Here is a 20,156-nt window from a genome sequence, read left to right as displayed (position 1 = left end):
TAACTTGTAACATGCTGATTGAAGTCCCTGATCATTCTATGTTAAGGAGTCCAGTAGGCGGGGTCACTCAGACTTCAATCAATAAATTACAAGTTATACTGAATCTTTTCCCATAAAGATATATATATCAATCTTCTCAGCTCCTTCGTCTCTATATCTTGATGCCAATAGTTTAGATAGCATTTTCATGGTGATGGGTTCACTTTAAATATGCAAAGGATGTAGTTATCAATATCTGCTTAATATTTCTAAAATTATTCTTACAATTCAACTTTTTTTTTTCTTACAGGAATTTACCAGCCGGTTGACTTCAGTATGATATACCTAGCTCTAACTCAGGGATGGGGAACCTTCGGCCCCCAACTTTTGTAATACTACAATTCCCATCATGCCTGGACCACCAAAGCGAAGCATGATGGAAATTGTAGTTTTGCAACAGCTGGTGGGCGGAAGGTTCCCCACCTCTGCTCTAGCTATATATAATACCGTTTTAGAGAATGTAGTGTAACTAAAAAATTCTACTTCTCCAAAAATGCTCTGAACCAGAAAACATTCATTGACTCCCATTGACCATCATCGATCCCGTTCATCTCAATAGTAAGATCTTCCAGTCTTGCTCTCTTGGGCCGAGAGTCCAATCAGAATAATCACCGAGTAGTTGTAGTCCTCCAGCAGACCATTGTAGGACTAGCCATCAAATTCAAGATGGAGGAAAATTGCCAATTCCAAAAATCCACCAGTATTCATACCGCCACGCTACGTCTTTTTCTCCAAAATATTGTTTTGATCTCCTTGTTAATCAGTTCCTGCCAGTCTTCCCTGTCAAAGAAATAGTAGCCGTAAAATTGTATAGTATAATCTCCAAACTTACATTGTATAGGATAGGCTAGTGTAGTATAGGATAGAGGGGTACTAGGGGTGTCTATTGTTTTCACATCAACTGGTGTCAGAAAGTTATACAGATTTGTAAATTACTTCTATTTAAAAATCTCCAGTTCTAATCAGCTGCTGTATGTCCTGCAGGAAGTGATGTATTCTTTCTAGTCTGACACACTGCTCTCTGCTGCCACCTCTGTCCATGTCAGGAACTGTCCAGAGTAGCAGCAAATCCCCATAGAAAACCTCTCCTGCTCTGGACAGTTCCTGACATGGACAGAGGTGGGAGCAGAGAGCAGTGTGTCAGTCTCGAAAGAATACAACACTTCCTGCAGGACATGCAGCAGCTTATAAGTACTGGAAGACTGGAGATTTTTCAAATAGAAGTAATTTACAAACCTGTATATCTTTTGACACTTGTTGATTTGACAGAACCCCCCCCCCCCCCCACCACCACCACCACCAGAGTACCCCTTTAAGCCTATTATTACAGCATAGTAAAGTGTTGTGGAGTATATCATAGCATAGCAATTTATAGCATAGCACAGTATTATATATATATATATATATATATATATATATATATATATGATAATATATCACTGTATAGGTATTGTATTCTGTAGGACAGCATAGGATATGATAGTTATATATAATATGATAGCATAGTAGGGTAAAGCATATTAAAACAGCAACATTTTATTACATAGAATAGTATAGTATAACATAGTAACTATCAGTAGTATAATGCAGTATAGTATAATGAAGCATATATATATATATATATATATATATATATATATTTATATATATATCCCCTATCACTGTATAGTAATGTATAGGATAAAACTGATGGGACCAGAGCTAAAGGGATTGATTAAGAGGAGGCCATCACTGTATGACTGGTGGAGGGACCGCCCCCGAGGAGCCTCAATGAACAGTAGGGAGGGGTTCCTGCCATGTATTGTTCAGGTACAGCTGGTCCTCTAGGATGCAGGGAATGAGTCTTGGGTGCAGTATAAAGGCTCATACACCTTATATCAGGGATGGGGAACCTTCGGCCCTCCAGCTGTTTCAAAACTACAATTCCCATCATGCCTAGATAACGCTTCGGCTGTCCAGGCATGATGGGAATTGTAGTTTTGCAACAGCTGGAGGGCCGACGGTTCCCCATCCCTGCCTTATATTAAAGGGGAACTATCAGAAGGCTAGACAAATCTAACCTGCTGATATGTCCCTATTGTGCAGGAGAGGAAGAGGAGGATGGTATGTCTGTTACCTTCCTCCTCGCCGCCATTCCTGTGCACTTAATACTTTGCCTTATGGTCTGGTGAGACTGCTAGGATTACTGCCCGCCCACATAGAGCCTTATGGCCCCCGGCTGTCCCGCTCCTTTATAATTATAATCAATGGAGCCAGATAGGCGCTATGGGGGCAGGGCAGTACTCCTAACCATCTTACCGGACCAAAACGGCTCAGAGGATGAAGGTGAGAGACACACCTTCCTCCTCGGCATCTCCCGTACTATAGCTCGGTTGGTGAATAGATTGGTTTGGTGTGATGGATTTTCACTGCCTAACTCTACTGTTCTCAGAGGGATAAGCCGGCACCTGAGCCATCTGGATAAGTCTTATCCTTCCCCATAAGAGAAGCATGAATGCTTGGCCGGGCCAAACATCCATATGTACAGAGAAGTTGGGAGAGATAACTGTGGGCCAAATGAATGTTTGACTGACAGTCATTGAAAGTGTATGGCCAGCTTTAGACTAAACACTGTACTATAGTTGTACACTGCTGTTTGGTGGGGGTCCCAGTGGTCAGACCCCTGCTGATCACCCAGGGAATGATCAGTTACTGGTTTTACCTCCTTTAACCACAATAGCACAGTTAGGAACTATGTAAAGTCTCTTATAGGAACCAATGAGATTCTGGCGGCCATCTTTCCGTAGCCCATAGTCCATAGCTCCTCCTCTTATACAGAATACATGAAGTCTTGTTAATATTTTTATATTTTTTTCTGGTTCCTGTCTGAGATACATAAAAACGATATATATCACACAGAACGGCCAGACACAACGTCTACCTCATCTCTACTCCTGTTTAGAAAGCAGCTTTTCCGCTTTTCTCCTTTTGAACTCTGCAATTTCATCCGCCGCTAACCCGTGGGAATTACACCTGTGGTAGATATATATATACGGCATTAGTTATCGGCGTGCGACAAGCTCAAGGGTTAAACGTTGAATCGTAAACTTTATCATCATGTTACAAATCAATAAATTCTATGTTCATGGCGAAGCTTTGGGTCCATCCACCATGTCGCTTACTGGACCTTTGGCCTCTTCTCATCTCGTACCCTCGGCCACAGAGGTCCCTAATACCTGGAACCTTGTTTGCTGTTCATTTCTATGAGATCATGTATCCAGCAGCACCATCACAGGGGCAGATGAGGTTTGAACCGGGGGTAGTTGCACATTCTCCTATAGTAATAAAGCAGAACTCCAGGAGAGGGAAGCTGAATGCAGTCATTATAAAGCATTCAGCTTCCTGCTAAATAAGAGACAATCTGGAGTCTGGGAAGGCAAATAAACCACCAGGAGGGACATATATAAAGATCGGCGTACTTGTCTTAACTTAGGCCTCGCCCCCAATAACCCTGCTGGATTTCTGCCTGTGAGCAGACGTAAATCATGGTAAATCTGACACACCGTGCCGTGAACCCCGACCCCGCCTGCCCATCAGGCAACCAGGAGATACGGCCAGTGTACACAAGGAAGAAAAGGGCAAATTTGTGCCTTCTCCCTGGTGTATGCAACCAGACATTGTGTGGTGGTACTATTCAGTTACTGTATATCAGTATTAGTCAGTGACTAAATGTTACTAATATTATACCATTGTATGTTACTCACTATATGGCGTTAATATTCTGTAAGTGTCATTTTTATCTATTCATTGTGTGGCAGTTTTATTCAATGTACGTTAGGAGTATTTGCCCACTGTATGGCGCTATTATCCATTCAATGTATGGCGCTATTATATATTCACTGTGTGGTCGTATTATTCCTTCGGTGTATGCAAGGCTTATTCACTCACTGTATGATGCTATTATTCATGGTGCGGTGGAATTAGTCATCATATGTTAGTATTATTCACTTACCGTATGGCGCTATTATTCATTCACTATATGGCAGCATTATTCATTCAATATATGTTAGTTTTATTCGCTCACTGTACGGTGATATTATCTATTCACTGTGTGGCAGTATTATTTACTCACTGTACTGTGATATTATCTATTCACTGTGTGGCAGTATTATTCACTCACTGTACGGTGATATTATCTATTCACTGTGTGGCAGTATTATTCACTCACTGTACGGTGATATTATCTATTCACTGTGTGGCAGTATTATTCACTCACTGTACGGTGATATTATCTATTCACTGTGTGGCAGTATTATTCGCTCACTGTACGGTGATATTATCCATTCACTGTGTGGCAGTATTATTCGCTTGCTGTACGGTGATATTATCCACTCACTGTGGCAGTATTATTCACTCACTTTATGGTGATATTATCTATTCACTGTGTGGCAGTATTATTCGCTCACTGTACTGTGATATTATCTATTTACTGTGTGGCAGTATTATTCACTCACTGTACGGTGATCGTATCCATTCACTGTGAAGCAGTATTATTCGCTTGCTGTTTGCGGCATTCTGTAACTGTTCAGTCACTGTGTGGCAGTATTATTTGCTCACTGTATGGTGATATTATCTATTCACTGTGTGGCAGTATTATTCACTCACTGTACGGTGATATTATCTATTCACTGTGTGGCAATATTATTCGCTCACTGTACGGTGATATTATCTATTCACTGTGTGGCAGTATTATTCACTCAATGTATGGTGATATTATCTATTCACTGTGTGGCAGTATTATTCACTCAATGTATGGTGATATTATCCATTCACTGTGTGGCAGTATTATTCGCTTGCTGTTGGTGGCATTCTGTATTGTTCAGTCACCGTGTGGCAGTATTACTCGCTCACTGTTGGTGGCATTCTGTATTGTTCAGTCACCGTGTGGCAGTATTACTCGCTCGCTGTTGACGGCATTCTGTATTGTTCAGTCACCGTGTGGCAGTATTATTCGCTCACTGTTGGTGGCATTCTGTATTGTTCAGTCACCGTGTGGCAGTATTACTCGCTCGCTGTTGACGGCATTCTGTATTGTTCAGTCACCGTGTGTCAGTATTATTTGCTCACTGTTTGGCGCCATTATTCTGTTACTGTGTGGGATTACTTTTATAGTAAATTTCATCTTTTAAAAATAACATTACCAAATTATCAGACTGCATTTTTCGTCCATCACAGACTTGCAAAAAGCTTTACTGCAACTTAATCATTAATATTCCGCCGCTGCTGCCCGCCCGTTATTATGAGCGATAACAATGAAATGTTTGTTGGTTTATTTACATATCCGGCAGCTCCTTACAGTTCGCACTTTGCTGAATCATTTCTCTTGTTATGCTAATCGCTGTATTCATTTGCTCCAGTTGTATTTTTTTTTATTTTTCCCTTTTACATCTTTTCACTTGCAATTATCTCCTTAGGGCGAGGCGAGCCGTTTCCCTCACCGCAAGACATTACGCTATTAAAGGGAATTTATTGTGTTCCATAAAAGCGATACCTCCGAGACGCAGCTATGAATCAGAATACACTATGTGGGTTTTTTTTTTTTTTTATGACGGCCCATAAGCTGTTCATACATTCGCCTAAGAAGGTGTTTGAGATGCAAAACAAACTGCTGAAATCCCGCTTTCTAGAATCTAACAATAATGGCGCTATATATAATGATAGACCTGTAAATATTACCGCGTAAACAGGAATCAAACAGGAATAAAAAATATGAACATGACAAAAAGCGTAGTTTACCGAAAAGATCGGGAACGGTCTGTCTGAAAAGGGGTTAAACAGAGCAAAAACAGCGCCGCCCCTGTCTTCAGGTTCTATGTGGTATTGCAATTAAGCTCCATTTACTTCAATAGAACTGAGCTGCAAAACCACGTACAGACTGAGGACAGGAGAGGTGCTGTTTCTGGAAGAGGGCAACCACGGGTTTCCAAGCCTGGAAAAGCCCTTTAAAGGGGCCATGAAGCATTTAGGGTCTGTAGATGGGAATAAGGTGCGACGTAGGGATGTGACTATATACCATATAATGAACAGACTCCTGTTCTCCTTCTATAATCAGAGCATAAGGCCGAACTAGTACTAAAGCTGGCCATACATATTAGACACATACTAGCTTTCTCTCCCAATTCCCTCTACGTGTATGCATGCTCAGCTCAGTTGTATGTGCATGCAATCTGAATAGAGAAATCCACAATGGCTGATCCGTACTCCCTCTCTGCATCCCACAGCTCTGCTCTACTAGCTTGCACACACCCTCATCTCTACATGTCATATGACCGATACCCCAAACCCAGCAGAAAGAATATAAGATACAGTATACATACCCCGGCTTTATATCTGGCGGAATCGGTAATGGTTTGGAGAAATTCTCTTTTCCTACTAACCAGTATGTTTCTTCTATTCCTTTACCCTATAGGAGAAATAAAAGCAATGTCAGAGCAGATAGTCATGTATTCATAGTCAGGCCATGTTCCCACTGCATAAGTTTCATAATAATCATGGCCGTTGTAACAACGTCCGTGATTACTACGGAACTGACGTAGTGGTACCTTTTTAAGGGATCCCGGACGGAGTGTATACACATAGGGAGGGATTTATCAAACATGGTGTAAAGTGAAACTGGCTCAGTTGCCCCTAGCAACCAATCAGATTCCACCTTTCATTCCTCACAGACTCTTTGGAAAATGAAAAGTGGAATCTGATTGGTTGCTAGGGGCAACTGAGCCAGTTTCACTTTACACCATGTTTGATAAATCTCCCCCATAGTATACACTCCGTCTGGGGTCTCTAGCACGCCACAAGAAACTGACATGTCTGGTTTCTGTGGCCACTATTCAATGAATAGCGGTCGCTGAAAACCATGTCGGTTCACACAATGGAGCGTGCGGCTCCGGTTGCACGCTCCATTGTGAGCATCAGGGAATTTGGATGAGGTCGCTCACGGATGCACCCGCATCCGAATCCAGCGGCCGGGATGATCTTTTGTGACACTGGCCATTGCATGACCCGGCTGGGTCATGGAATGGCCAGTGTCTTACAGAGTGGGAACATGGCCTCAATCAGTACAGATATAGCAGGGATCAGCTGATCTGCCAGTGCCTATTATTATATGTGCAATTGGCAAATGGGTGTGGCTGTTACTAGATGGTGTCATTATGTTAGTATGCTGCCATCTGGTGGCCATAACTGTAAAGTGCACAAATTAACAAGCCTTTAGAAGACATTCAGCTCTAGAATAATATGCGGCTCTGTACCTATCAAAGGGGTTGTCACAAAAAAAATCTTTTAAATCTACTGGTGCCAGAAAGTGCCAAAGATTTATCATGTAATTTTATTAAAACATCTCAAGTTTTCCAGTTCTTATCAGCTGCTATATGTCCTGCAGGAAGTGGTGTATTCTTTCCAGTCTGACACAGCGCTCTCTGCTGCCACCTCTGTCCATGTCAGGAACTGTTCAGAGCAGATTTCTACAGGGGATTTGCTACTGCTCCAGAGAGTTCCTGACATGGACAGAGGTGTCACCAGAGAGCGCTGTGTCAAACTGGAAAGAATACACCACTTCCTGCAGGACATGCAGCAGCTGATAAGTACTGGAAGACTGGAGATTTTTAAATAGAAGTAAATTACAAATCCTTGGTACTATTTGAAAGAAAACAATATTGGTGAACTACCCTTAATAGGTAGGGGCCCAGGTTTGGCTGCTATCTGTGCCCCTCCTATAGCTGTGCCTATTATAATGCATACTGTAGGACTACAGACACAATGTATAATATACAGCTATGAAATGGAACAGTGTTCTCCAACCTGTCACTCTCCAGCTGCTGCAAAACTACAAATCCCACCATGTCCTGACAGCTAAAGGATTACCCCATACTGTATACGCTTGTATCATGGCTGCCCATACTCTTACCTTTAATTCTGTTTTTCCTCTAAGCTCTATTTTATAGTTCTCCTTGAGGGTGCGCAACGTGGCCACCGTGCTTTGGTTGACGTGGATTCTGTAAGCTGCGCAAGGACGAGAGATTAGGTGGTCAAGTATTTCTTGGGACTAAAAATCTGATTTGTAAAGGCACCCCCTGCTGGTCTGTTCATGTGGGAGATTAACAGTTTAACCCCACTAGACCACCAGGGGTGTTAGATATTATTTCAGGACCATCAAAGACCCCCACGGGTAATGACTATCAGTAGTAACCCCTCTGTCACCACAGACCCCAAGGGATATTAGGATATAACCTTCATAGACCACCATGGATAATGGACACCAATATCATCCCATTGATAACTTTAGATCAACTAGACCATCAGGGATGATATTACCAATAACCTTAAAAGAATACTGTGGATAATAGATATCTGTATCACCCCTTGACCACCAGGGATATACAGTATATTAGCCCATAACCATCATCATATATACCCATACTAACCCATGATTATTATAGACTGCATTATATAATGGATAACCTCTTTAATGTGCTAGACCACCAGGGATAATAGCTATTACCACCACAGACCACCATGGAAAATGAATGTCAGTATTAGTTCCATTTACATCCCCCCATATACATTCTATGGAGTATTATTGTGACCTACGCAGTCCGGTGGATTCCATCCGTGAAGCTGTGTTCACAGTGTCTCCGAATAGACAGTAACGTGGCATAGTGAGGCCCACCACTCCGGCTACACAGGGCCCTGGAGGAGAAGACAGAGACAGATCCATTATACTAATATACAGTATATGGACTTCTGATGTTTCCATCATCCACCATGAGTGAAGAGGATGCTATACCTGAGTGCAGACCTATCCTGATCCTGACCGGTATATCCGGCATGTGTCTCATCTGGAAGGTGCCCACAGAGCTCAGGATGTCTAGAGACATGTTGGCAATTTCAGCTGCGTGCTTGTTTCCGTTCCTCTTGGGAAGTCCTGAGGCCACCATGTAGGCGTCACCAATGGTCTCCACCTACAAGGAGACAGTAACATGGTCCTAATGCAGTCGTCTTACGACTTTAACCCAACCTGTGGCTCCCCAGCTGTCGCACAATTACAACTCCTGTCATGCCAGGGCACAATGAGAGTGGTAGTTTTATATCAGCTGGAGATTCGCAGGTTAATAAACATTGACTTAAATGATATGGACATCATAGATGGTTTGTTACACCCAGATCCCTCTCTGTTAACCAGGACATTTGAACATGGACAACTTGTAATACCACATTTCTCCTATAGTGGCCACTACAGGATATATTGACAAGTTGCATATGCTAAACCTGAAGCAATCAGTGGATTACCATTAGGTTGAAATAAATATATATATATATATATATATATATATATATATATGTAAAAAAGTGATGTTTAGCAGGTTTGGCAGGTTTGCCGAACTTTGAAGCAAAGCTTGGGTTTGTCTGAACTGAACCTTAAAGGGGAAGTATCAGTGGGTTAGAAGAATCTAACTTCCTGATAGCTCCCTAGTGGGCATGGGGCGCTGAGGAGAAGTTAGGAGCACTGGGGGCTTGGTTACTGTCCCTCCAAGCACCAATGCGATCTGCAACTAAAGGGGGCGGGGTGACCAGGTGGCCATAGCCCCACCCCCCGTGGCATTCAGCCGACCTGCCCCCTCTAATTATTATCAATGGAGGGGGCTCGCCATGGGCGTGCTAGAATAGTGCTTGGATTGGCGGTATCCACACCCTCAGAGCTCATAACTGCATCAGGCACAACTAACAGCATGGGAATGGCACTAAAGATGGGTAAGAGACATACCTTCATCTAAACCACATTAAAACAGCATGTTTCCATTTCAATGTTGCTTATGGAAATGAAAAACATACTGTAATAAGTAAATATACACAAAAAAAGCTGGCAGGGGAGAAAGCAATTGCAATACAAAGGGATCACATCTATTGCTTTCTGCCCCGCCAGCTTGTTTTGTGTATATTTACTTATCACAGCATGTTTTCCTTCCAATGTTGTTGTTTTTTGTTTCCATAAGCAACATTGGAACTGAAACATGCTGTGATAAGTAAGCATCGGCTTTTTTTGTTGATAAGAGCGCGGACAGGTAAGCATAGGCTTATTTTTGTTGTTTATGTTTATTAAACTGTGTGGCCGCCATCTTTACGGATTGATTGCGAACTTTGCAAAAATTTTTTACTCTTATGTTTTTTCCATTGAATTCAATTAAACAAAAATAAATCTTATTTTACAGTTGTTAACATAAAACATCATTTGTTTTACTTGCAGGTTTATAGGCCATTCAGGGTCTGCATAAAGCTGGGTATCACAATGGCTGCCATTAGCAGACCTCCCTTTACACTTACCTTATATACATCATGGTTTCCCAGAACTGCGTCAAATAGAGTATAAAGGTCGTTCAGAAGGTCGACCACCTCAATGGGTTCGCTGAGGGCCGATATGGTGGTGAAGCCAACGATGTCACTGAAGTAGATGGTGACCTGATCGAAATATTCCGGCTCCACCGTGCCTCCCGTCTTAAGAGCCTCAGCCACAGATCTGAATGACACAGGGAAGGGTTAGTGGGAATCTACCAGATGTCTTTTGGGCTGTTAAAGAGGTGTTCACCCCCCAAAAAAATTTCAAATCAACCGGTGTCATAAAGTGCCAGATATGTGTAAATTACTTAAAATATCTCCAGTCTTCCAGTACTTATCAGCTACTGTATGTCTTGCAGGAAGTGGTGTATTCTTTCCAGTATGACACAGTGCTCTCTGCTGCCACCTCTGTCGGTAAGAGGAACTGTTCTGAACAGCAGCAAATCCCCACTACTTCTCCTGCTCTCCAGACTGGAAAGAAAACACAACTTCCTGCAGGACATATGGCAGCTGATAAGTACTGGAAGACTGGAGATTTTTTTTAATAGAACAAAATCTCTGGTACTTTCTGACACCAGTTGATCCGAAAGACTAAATTTTTGATAAACAAACCCTTTATGGGAAACTCTATATTCCTATCCAGTGTAACTTTTTCTCTGCACTGATACATTGTTGCAAGCTCACCCATCGTGCCACCCTACAGTAAGGGCGTCATACACGATGGGGTACTATGTAACAGCGTCTACTCACGGAGGCAGCATCTGTGAAAGAAGTTTCTCCGTTTTCTGTTTCTCCACCTCCAGCTCCTCCGTCCTCTCCCGGATCAGATCCTCTAAGTTACTGGAGTATTGTTCCAGCATCCTCAGCATGGAGTCGATGATGTTGGTTTTCTTTCCTTTGTTGATCATCTTGAACTGAAATAGACAAAAAAAATAAAATAATATGGACTATCCTGGCACTGAGAGCACCCCCTATAGTGCATATACCTGGCATAAACAACAATCAGGATTTGGTGAAAAATTGTGCAAATTGATAGATCTGCCCCAATGATTCACTGAATTTTGCACAGTTGCAATACCATTTTACGGCCAGCAGATGGCGATAAAAAACTGCTTTTTTTTCTCTCCCTAGACAACTTGAGTTTCTTATGCTGCTTTGGCTGTCCAGGCATGATGGGAATTGTAGTTTTGCAACAGCTGGAGGCCTGAAGGTTTCCCATCCCTGTTTTACACCAACCTGATCAAAGATTTCGTCAAACGTCGGCCTCCTCTCTGCTAATTCACTCCAACACTGCTTCATGAGCTGAATGCACTCGAGTGGGGCCTGGTCGGGGGCCACGGTTGGACGACACAAGGGAGGCGGCTTCTTCACCTTCCGAATGATTTCTGTAGAAAGTAAGTGGTGTCAGTGTATGAGATTGTACTCCAGTGTACTGATGTATGTAATCGGCACGTACCCTCAGCTGAGAGTCCGGACATGCAGTATGGCGGACCCCGTACAACCACCTCCTGCAGTATGATGGCAAAGCTAAAGACATCGCCTTTAAAGGTTCCTCTCCGGGCCAGGTTCTGATCTCGCAGGAGCTCTGGGGCCGTCCAGAACAATTCTGCATGAGAGAATCACAGGACTCTTAGCTCCTCCCACACAGAGCTGACATCACAGAACTCTTAGCACAAATCTAGCTCCTCCCACACAGAGCTGATATGAAAGGACACTTAGCACATATCTAGCTCCTCCCACGCGGAGCTGATATCAAAGGATACTTAGCACATATCTAGCTCCTCCTACACAGAGCTGACATCACAGAACTCTTAGCACAAATCTAGCTCCTCCCACACAGAGCTGACATCACAGGACACTTAGCACATATATAGCTCCTCCCACACAGAGCTGATATGAAAGGACACTTAGCACATATCTAGCTCCTCCAACGCGGAGCTGATATCAAAGGATACGTAGCACATATCTGGTTCCTCTCACGCGGGGATGACATCACAGGACACTTAGCATGTATCTAGCTCCTCCCATGCAGAACTGACATCACAGGATATTTAGTACATATATAGCTCCTCCCATGCAAAGCTGACATCACAGGACACTTATCACATATCTAGCTCCTCCCACATGGAGCTGATATCACAGGACACTTAGCACATATCTAGCTCCTTCCACACGGGGATGACATCACAGAACACTTAGCATGTATCTAGCTCCTCCCACGCAGAACTGACATCTAAGAATATATAGTACATATATAGCTCCTCCCACTTGGAGCTGATATCACAGGACACTTAGCACATATCTAGCTCCTTCCACACGGGGATGACATCACAGAACACTTAGCATGTATCTAGCTCCTCCCACGCAGAACTGACATCTAAGAATATATAGTACATATATAGCTCCTCCCACACGGAGCTGATATCACAGGACACTTAGCACATATCTAGCTCCTCCCACGCAGGGATGACATCATAGGACACTTAGCATGTATCTAGCTACTCCCACGCGGAACTGACATCACAGGATATTTAGTACATATATATCGCTCCTCCCATGCAAAGCTGACATCACAGGACACTTATCACATATCTAGCTCCTCCCACGCGGAGCTGACATCACAGGACACTTAGCACATATCTAGCCATCCCTATTTCAGTCATTTCTATTCCCTGCTTTATAGAAGGAAGCCCTGACCTCAGACTGGTGCAGTGCTAACACCAATTTTATATTAAATGTATGATGGTATTATTATTATTTTGTACAGTAGTATTATTTGAGCACTGTATTGCAGCATAATTTGAACACTATATTGTGCTATCATCTGAGCACTGTGTGGTGTTATTTGAGCACTGTATGGTTGTATTTGAGCAGTGTATGGTGGTATTATTTGAGCAGTGTATGGTGGTATATGAGCAGTATATGGTGGTATTATTTGAGTATTGTGTGGTGGTATTTAAGCACTGTGTGATGGTATTTGAGCTCTGTGTGGTGGTGTTATTTGAGCACTGTGTGATGGTGTTATTTGAGCACTGTGTGATGGGGATATTTGAGCACTGTGTGATGGTGTTATTTAAAGTACTGTGTGGTGGTATTTGAGCACTGTGTTATGGTGTTATTTAAAGTACTGTGTGGTGTGATTTGAGCACAGTGTGGTGGTGTTATTTAAAGTACTGTGTGGTGGTATTTGAGCACTGTGTGGTGGTATTTGAGCAGTGTATGGTGGTATTTGAGCACTGTGTGGTGGTATTTAAACAGTGTATGGTGGTATTTCGGCACTATGTGGTGGTATTTGAGCACTGTGTGGTGGTATTTGAGCAGTGTATGGTGGTATTTGAGCACTGTGTGGTGGTATTTGAGCACTGTGTGGTGGTATTTGAGCAGTGTATGGTGGTATTTTGAGCACTATGTGGTGGTATTTGAGCACTGTGTGGTGGTATTTGAGCACGTGTGGTGGTATTTGAGCACTATGTGGTGGTATTTGAGCACTGTGTGGTGGTATTTGAGCACTGTGTGGTGGTATTTGAGCACTGTGTGGTGGTATTTGAGCACTGTGTGGTGGTATTTGAGCACTGTGTGGTGGTATTTGAGCACGTGTGGTGGTATTTGAGCACTGTGTGGTGGTATTTGAGCACTGTGTGGTGGTATTTGAGCACTATGTGGTGGTATTTGAGCACGTGCGGTGGTATTTGAGCACTGTGTGGTGGTATTTTAGCACTGTGTGGTATTATTTAAGCAGTGTGGTGGTATTATTTGAGTACTATATGTTGGCATTTTTTATTTTTTTTTGCAGTGGGGGTGTAGACACAGTGCCATAAACATTTCCAACATAGCTGAAATCCTGAATAGTCAGGTGAGAGATGAAAGCAGAGACGTTCTCACCTCCAGGGGGCAGAGTGCTGCGAGGAGCTTTCTGATTTTCTACAATTTCATTAAAACCATAATCTGTGATCTTCAGGACGAATCTCCCATCCACCACACAGTTACGTGACTTCAGCCGCCCATGAGGAAAGTCTCTGTGGTGCAGATATCTCATCCCCTGTAGGAAAAGGGGAAAAAACTATTCATGTGGTAAGGGGAGAGATAGTAACCAAATCCTTCCACCAGAGGGCGCCCATTGAGTGTGAGGCACATCACATACACATCACACATACATACATATACGTACATATACATCATATATACACATCATACATGCATACAGTGGATACATACATATACATTATATATATACATACATACGCATCATATATACACATCATACATACATATACATCACACATACATATACATCATATATACACATCATACATACAGTGCATACATACATACATATACATCATATATACACATCATACATATACAGTGCATACATACATATACATCATATACACATCATACATACATATATACAGTACATACTGTACATACACATCATACATACATATACATCATATATACATCATACATATACATCATACATACATATACATCATATACACATCATACATACAGTGCATCCATACATATAGTTCATATATACACATCATACATACATATACATCATATACATATATATATATATATAGTACATACATACACATCACATACACATCATACATACATATAGATCATATATACACATCATACACACATAAACATCATATATAAATACATACATCATATATACATATACATCATATATACCCATACATACATACATATCTTATATACACATCAGGCATACATAATATATACACATACATAGGTACATACATACACATACATCATACAGTATATACACATACATATCTTATATACATACAGTACATACATATACACACATCATACACACATAAACATCATATATACACATATATACATCTTATAAACACATCATACATACACATCTTATATACACATCATACATACATATACATCTTATATACACATCATACATACATAATATATGCACGTACATACATACATATACATCATACAGTATATACACATCATACATACATATCCATCATATATACATACATACATACGCATCATATATACATACATATACATCATTGTATACAAACGAACACTGGGCTTAGTTCATAAAAAGATATATCGTTTTTATTATGTATAAATAGGTACCAAATACATATTACATTTCATCTGAATAAAGTTAAAAAAATTACCACAATAATTTAAAAAACAGTATTAAAAAATGGTGTCAGCAGCTATAGTTCATTATGGATACTGCAGTTATAATAATGTCTTATGTCTTAACCTCTATCTTAATCTGATGTAAGGGGATATATATAAATATCAGAGAGCCTCCCAATATCCCCTATACTCCAATTCAGTTTAAAAAGACTATTACTACTGTTACTGTACAATGCTATGCTGAGTTCCCTGAGGAAGATAACGAAACGCACGTAGGGACGGCTCTTTTGGTGTTCAAGCAGCATGGGTGAGTGCAATAGCATTGTACAGTAACAGTAGTAATAGTCTTTTTAAACTGAATTGGAGTATAGGGGATATTGGGAGGCTCTCTGATATTTATATATATCCCCTTACATCAGATTAAGATAGAGGTTAAGACATAAGACATTATTATAACTGCAGTATCCATAATGAACTATAGCTGCTGACACCATTTTTTAATACTGTTTTTTAAATTATTGTGGTCATTTTTTTTAACTTTATTCAGATGAAATGTAATATGTATTTGGTACCTATTTATACGTAATAAAAACTATATATCTTTTTATGAACTAAGCCCAGTGTTCGTTTGTATACAATTTAGTGTGGGTTGTTTTATTGATAAGGTGACATCTGGTGGTGTAGGGTGGTACTGCAGCTGAAGTTGTCAGATTACACCGTTCCCTTATCCCAAACCTGTGTGTGTAAATACATATACATCATATATACACATCATACATATGCAACAAACATACACATCATACATACATCATACATACATACATATACATCATATATACATACATACATCATGCATACCTTAATCAGATCTAGCACTAAAGAAGACTTGAACATCCAGTCCAGCTTGACGTCCTCGTTCCTCAGCAGATCCTCCAGGCTTCCTCGGGAACAATGTTCCGTCACAATAGCAAAAATGCCGCAATCAGAAAAAAAGCCCAGAAAGGGATTGACGTTCTCATTCCTCAGATCCTTCATCTGTGGACAGAAATGGGATGGGAGTTTAACATACAGGACGGACAATGAATAATGCCGCCTACTTGTTGTTTAGTCATATTGTGTATATATAGCCATATAGTGACATGTATGACTATAAGTGCCATACAGTACACTCCATGATTATAAGCGCCAAACAGTACACTCACTCCATGATTATAAACGCCATACAGTACACTCCATGATTATAAGCACCATACAGTACACTCCATGATTATAAGCACCATACAGTACACTCCATGATTATAAGCACCATACAGTACACTCCATTATTATAAACGCCATACAGTACACTCCATGATTATAAGCACCATACAGTACACTCCATAATTATAAGTGCCAAACAGTACACTCACTCCATGATTATAAACGCCATACAGTATACTCCATGATTATAAACGCCATACAGTACACTCCATAATTATAAGCGCCAAACAGTACACTCCATGAGTATAAGCACCTTACAGTACACTCCATGAGTATAAGCACCTTACAGTACACTCCATGATTATAAGCACCATACAGTACACTCCATGATTATAAGTACCAAAAAGTACACTCCATGACTATTAGCACCATACAGTAAACCCCATGGCTATAAGCACCATACAGTAAACCCCATGACTGTAAGCACCATACAGTACACATACACATACATACATACATACATATATACACACAAATACTTATACATAAACACACACACATACACATACATACATACATACATACATACATATACACACACAAATACATATACACACACACACACACACACCTCCCCAAAGCAGCCCAGGAGCTGGGGGCTGAGGCTGTGATCTTCCTACAGAATGATAAGCAGACAGCGGCCGCCATACAGTTATATACAGTGATCTCACCTTCCTCAGTGTGCTGGTCGTGCTCTGCCGCAGCTCGTGGTATACACCGGGCTCAAACTTCTTCAGCCAAACCCAATCTCCCTACAAAACAATATCACAGGCTCAGAGCTAAAGGCCAAAAATAATAGATTTATAAAAGGGAGCCAGATAGGGAACATGAAGCTCCTCTTAGATAGCCCCCATTCACACACCGCCTACAATGTCGGGGTCTTCCTTTATTGGGGCCATATCATCCTGCATATACAATGTCTATAAACATAAACTATAAAAACTTCTTGTCCTCATTCCTGTGAACATTATAAATCCTGACTGTGGCTAATAAGATGTAGTACAGGAGACCCCCTGCTCGTCTACGGTAACCCAGTGACCCCAGTACACAGCTCCTATCAGCGTCTGGCGGCCTTATGATGTGGGCTCTCCTGCTGCTGCACTCACCTCCTTCCTTTATGGCAGTACACTGTAGATGAGTCAGTAAATTAGCAATGCTTTCTATTAAGAGTCAGCTGATAGGTTTTATGTCAGAGGCTTCTAAATGTATCAAAAAGAGATTCACAACCTCTACAGTTCCATTGGTCTGGAATTCGAGGCAATCTGGGGAGCAATAATAGACCTCATATTCTGCTCCGGGGCAGTAACTGGTGGGGAAGCCGGACCGCCACCATCTTTCCTGCACAGATCAAGTGGCAGGTAACAGCACCATGTTATAAGGGGGGAGAGGGGGGGGAAGGGGGCAACTGAGAAGAGAAGATTCACTTGCCTTAACTCATTAAAACAGAAGTGTAGTACTGACACATTGCCCGCATCCTCCACCAATAATTGGCCCCTACTCCTCTTATAAAAAGTCCGGTTTGAGATCTCAGTGTCATCCATGTAATCATTGATCCTCATTAAAAGACAGTGAGTATATCTTACATGGGGGTCAGTTTGAACCTCCTATATAGGCAGGGCATGCGGCTGCTATAGGGTCCCTAGTAGGGAGGCTGTTGTAATGGTGACCTGTTGTCTATAATCGGAGGAGTTCACTTCATACAGATCTATGCTGCTCAATAATAGTGTAAATCCATATCCAGTTAGAATTTTCCTACTGGTGGATGCCAGATCACAAGTCACAGACACAGCGCCCCCTATATGGATGAATATTGATCAGTGCAGAATTTTGCACCTTTGTAACACACATGGATGATAACCATAAAAAATGCGGTAGATCTTAATGTTTGTATATGGCGTCCATTGTAAGTTTTGCTATGGGATTAGATGACTTCTGTATATACTTTAGATATAAGATGCTCTCCATTTCACCCTTGGGGGTTTAGGGGACTGGGGTACATTAGGCCTTAGTAGCCCCTTACCTCATACACAGCCACATTGGAGTTCTCGTGGTTGACGGACAAGGAGCGAGTGATGGACTTCAAGCTTTTGCAGTCGGAAACACTTTTGGTGTCGCTAAGGTTGTCGATATTCAGCTTCTATGGATAGAAGTAAAGAGAGATACAATATCAGTTCAGGCTCTTGTGTTGCAAGGGAAGGTCCTGGGTTCAAATCCAACTAAGGATCTATATGGAGTTGTTTTATTAAATGGTTCTGCAGGATTAGAAAAACATGTCTGTTTTTTTCCCCCTAAAATCACTGCCGTTCCTGTCCATAGGTGGAGTGAGGTATTACAGCTCAGGCCCATTCCCAATTGGGCTAAGCTGTAATAGTAGACACAACCCATGGACAGGTGTGACCCTAATTTTGGAGGAAAGCTGCCATATTGGTCTATTTCTGGACAACTCCTTATATTACTTTTCATCAGAACTATGTGATCGTCTGTAATTTGTATGCATCTATGTATAATGTATATGGCTACATGTCATGCCCCATATTCTAAGATGTATCACTAAGGTCCTAACAATTCCGGTGTCCGCACTGAAGACAAAGAGACATGACAATGGGCTGGACATTTATAAGCCTGAGCTATGGCTATAAAACATATTAATATTATTACACAAGTCTCCTTTGGGATCCATTAGGATTTAATCCATGTCTCAGGGTTTATACCTCTCTGCTTATGATACAAATACAGACATAATTCCCGCCTAATGCCGAGGACATATGACAGCTTCATAATCCGCCTGCTGCAACCTCTTCAGTACACACAACCCTCCGCACTTCATCTAATATGGAGTTCTGTGTGATAGTGATTGTTATTATATATCAGAAAGGTTACTATGTTATAATGTACAGGGGAAGAGTGTCTGACACATAGGATCCAATGAGTAACAATCTGTATGCAAGAGAGAAGACAGAAGGGAAAAGAGGGAAGAAGTGGAGGAGGAGGAGGAGATGGGGAGAAAGAGACAAAAGGAGGAGAAGAGAGGGAGGAGAAAGGGTAAAAGGAGGAAGAGATGGGGAGAAAAAGAAAAAAGGAGGAGGTGAAGGAGGACAAGAGGGGAAGGGTAAAGGGTAAAAGGAGGAAGAGATGGAGAAAAAGGAGGAGAAGAAGGAAACAAAGGAGAAGGAAGAGGAGGAGGAAAGATGTATAGGAGAAGGACAAAGGGAAAAAAGGAGAATGAAGATGGTATGAAGAAGAGGTGGAGAAGGAAGAGAAGAAGGCAGAGAAAGATGTAAAAGAAAAGGAGAAAGGGAAGGTAAAGAAAAAGAAGGAGGAGGGAGAGA

General features: G+C 41.5%; 1 protein-coding gene across 1 annotated transcript in view; it reads right to left on the bottom strand.

The window, feature by feature from the left end:
- Window positions 1-442: 442 nt before the first annotated feature.
- The window catches only part of LOC138794121 (retinal guanylyl cyclase 2-like), a 62,744-nt gene continuing 43,030 nt past the window's right edge, over window positions 443-20,156 (bottom strand). The window contains exons 7-19 of the mRNA XM_069972890.1: window positions 18,848-18,964; window positions 17,499-17,579; window positions 16,426-16,602; window positions 14,290-14,446; window positions 11,864-12,013; window positions 11,644-11,792; window positions 11,158-11,321; window positions 10,396-10,588; window positions 8,861-9,035; window positions 8,665-8,763; window positions 7,982-8,076; window positions 6,396-6,481; window positions 443-819 (exon numbers count right to left, since the gene is read on the bottom strand). Coding sequence (XP_069828991.1) covers window positions 744-819; window positions 6,396-6,481; window positions 7,982-8,076; window positions 8,665-8,763; window positions 8,861-9,035; window positions 10,396-10,588; window positions 11,158-11,321; window positions 11,644-11,792; window positions 11,864-12,013; window positions 14,290-14,446; window positions 16,426-16,602; window positions 17,499-17,579; window positions 18,848-18,964 — 1,719 coding nt within the window. The 3' untranslated portion in view covers window positions 443-743. The remainder of the gene's footprint in view (window positions 820-6,395; window positions 6,482-7,981; window positions 8,077-8,664; window positions 8,764-8,860; window positions 9,036-10,395; window positions 10,589-11,157; window positions 11,322-11,643; window positions 11,793-11,863; window positions 12,014-14,289; window positions 14,447-16,425; window positions 16,603-17,498; window positions 17,580-18,847; window positions 18,965-20,156) is intronic.

Source organism: Dendropsophus ebraccatus, chromosome 5 (genome assembly GCF_027789765.1).
Source record: "Dendropsophus ebraccatus isolate aDenEbr1 chromosome 5, aDenEbr1.pat, whole genome shotgun sequence".
NCBI classification, from domain to species: Eukaryota; Metazoa; Chordata; class Amphibia; order Anura; family Hylidae; genus Dendropsophus; species Dendropsophus ebraccatus.
The sequence above is the reverse complement of the archived record's forward strand: the minus strand, read 5'-3'. Positions and strand labels throughout refer to the sequence as shown.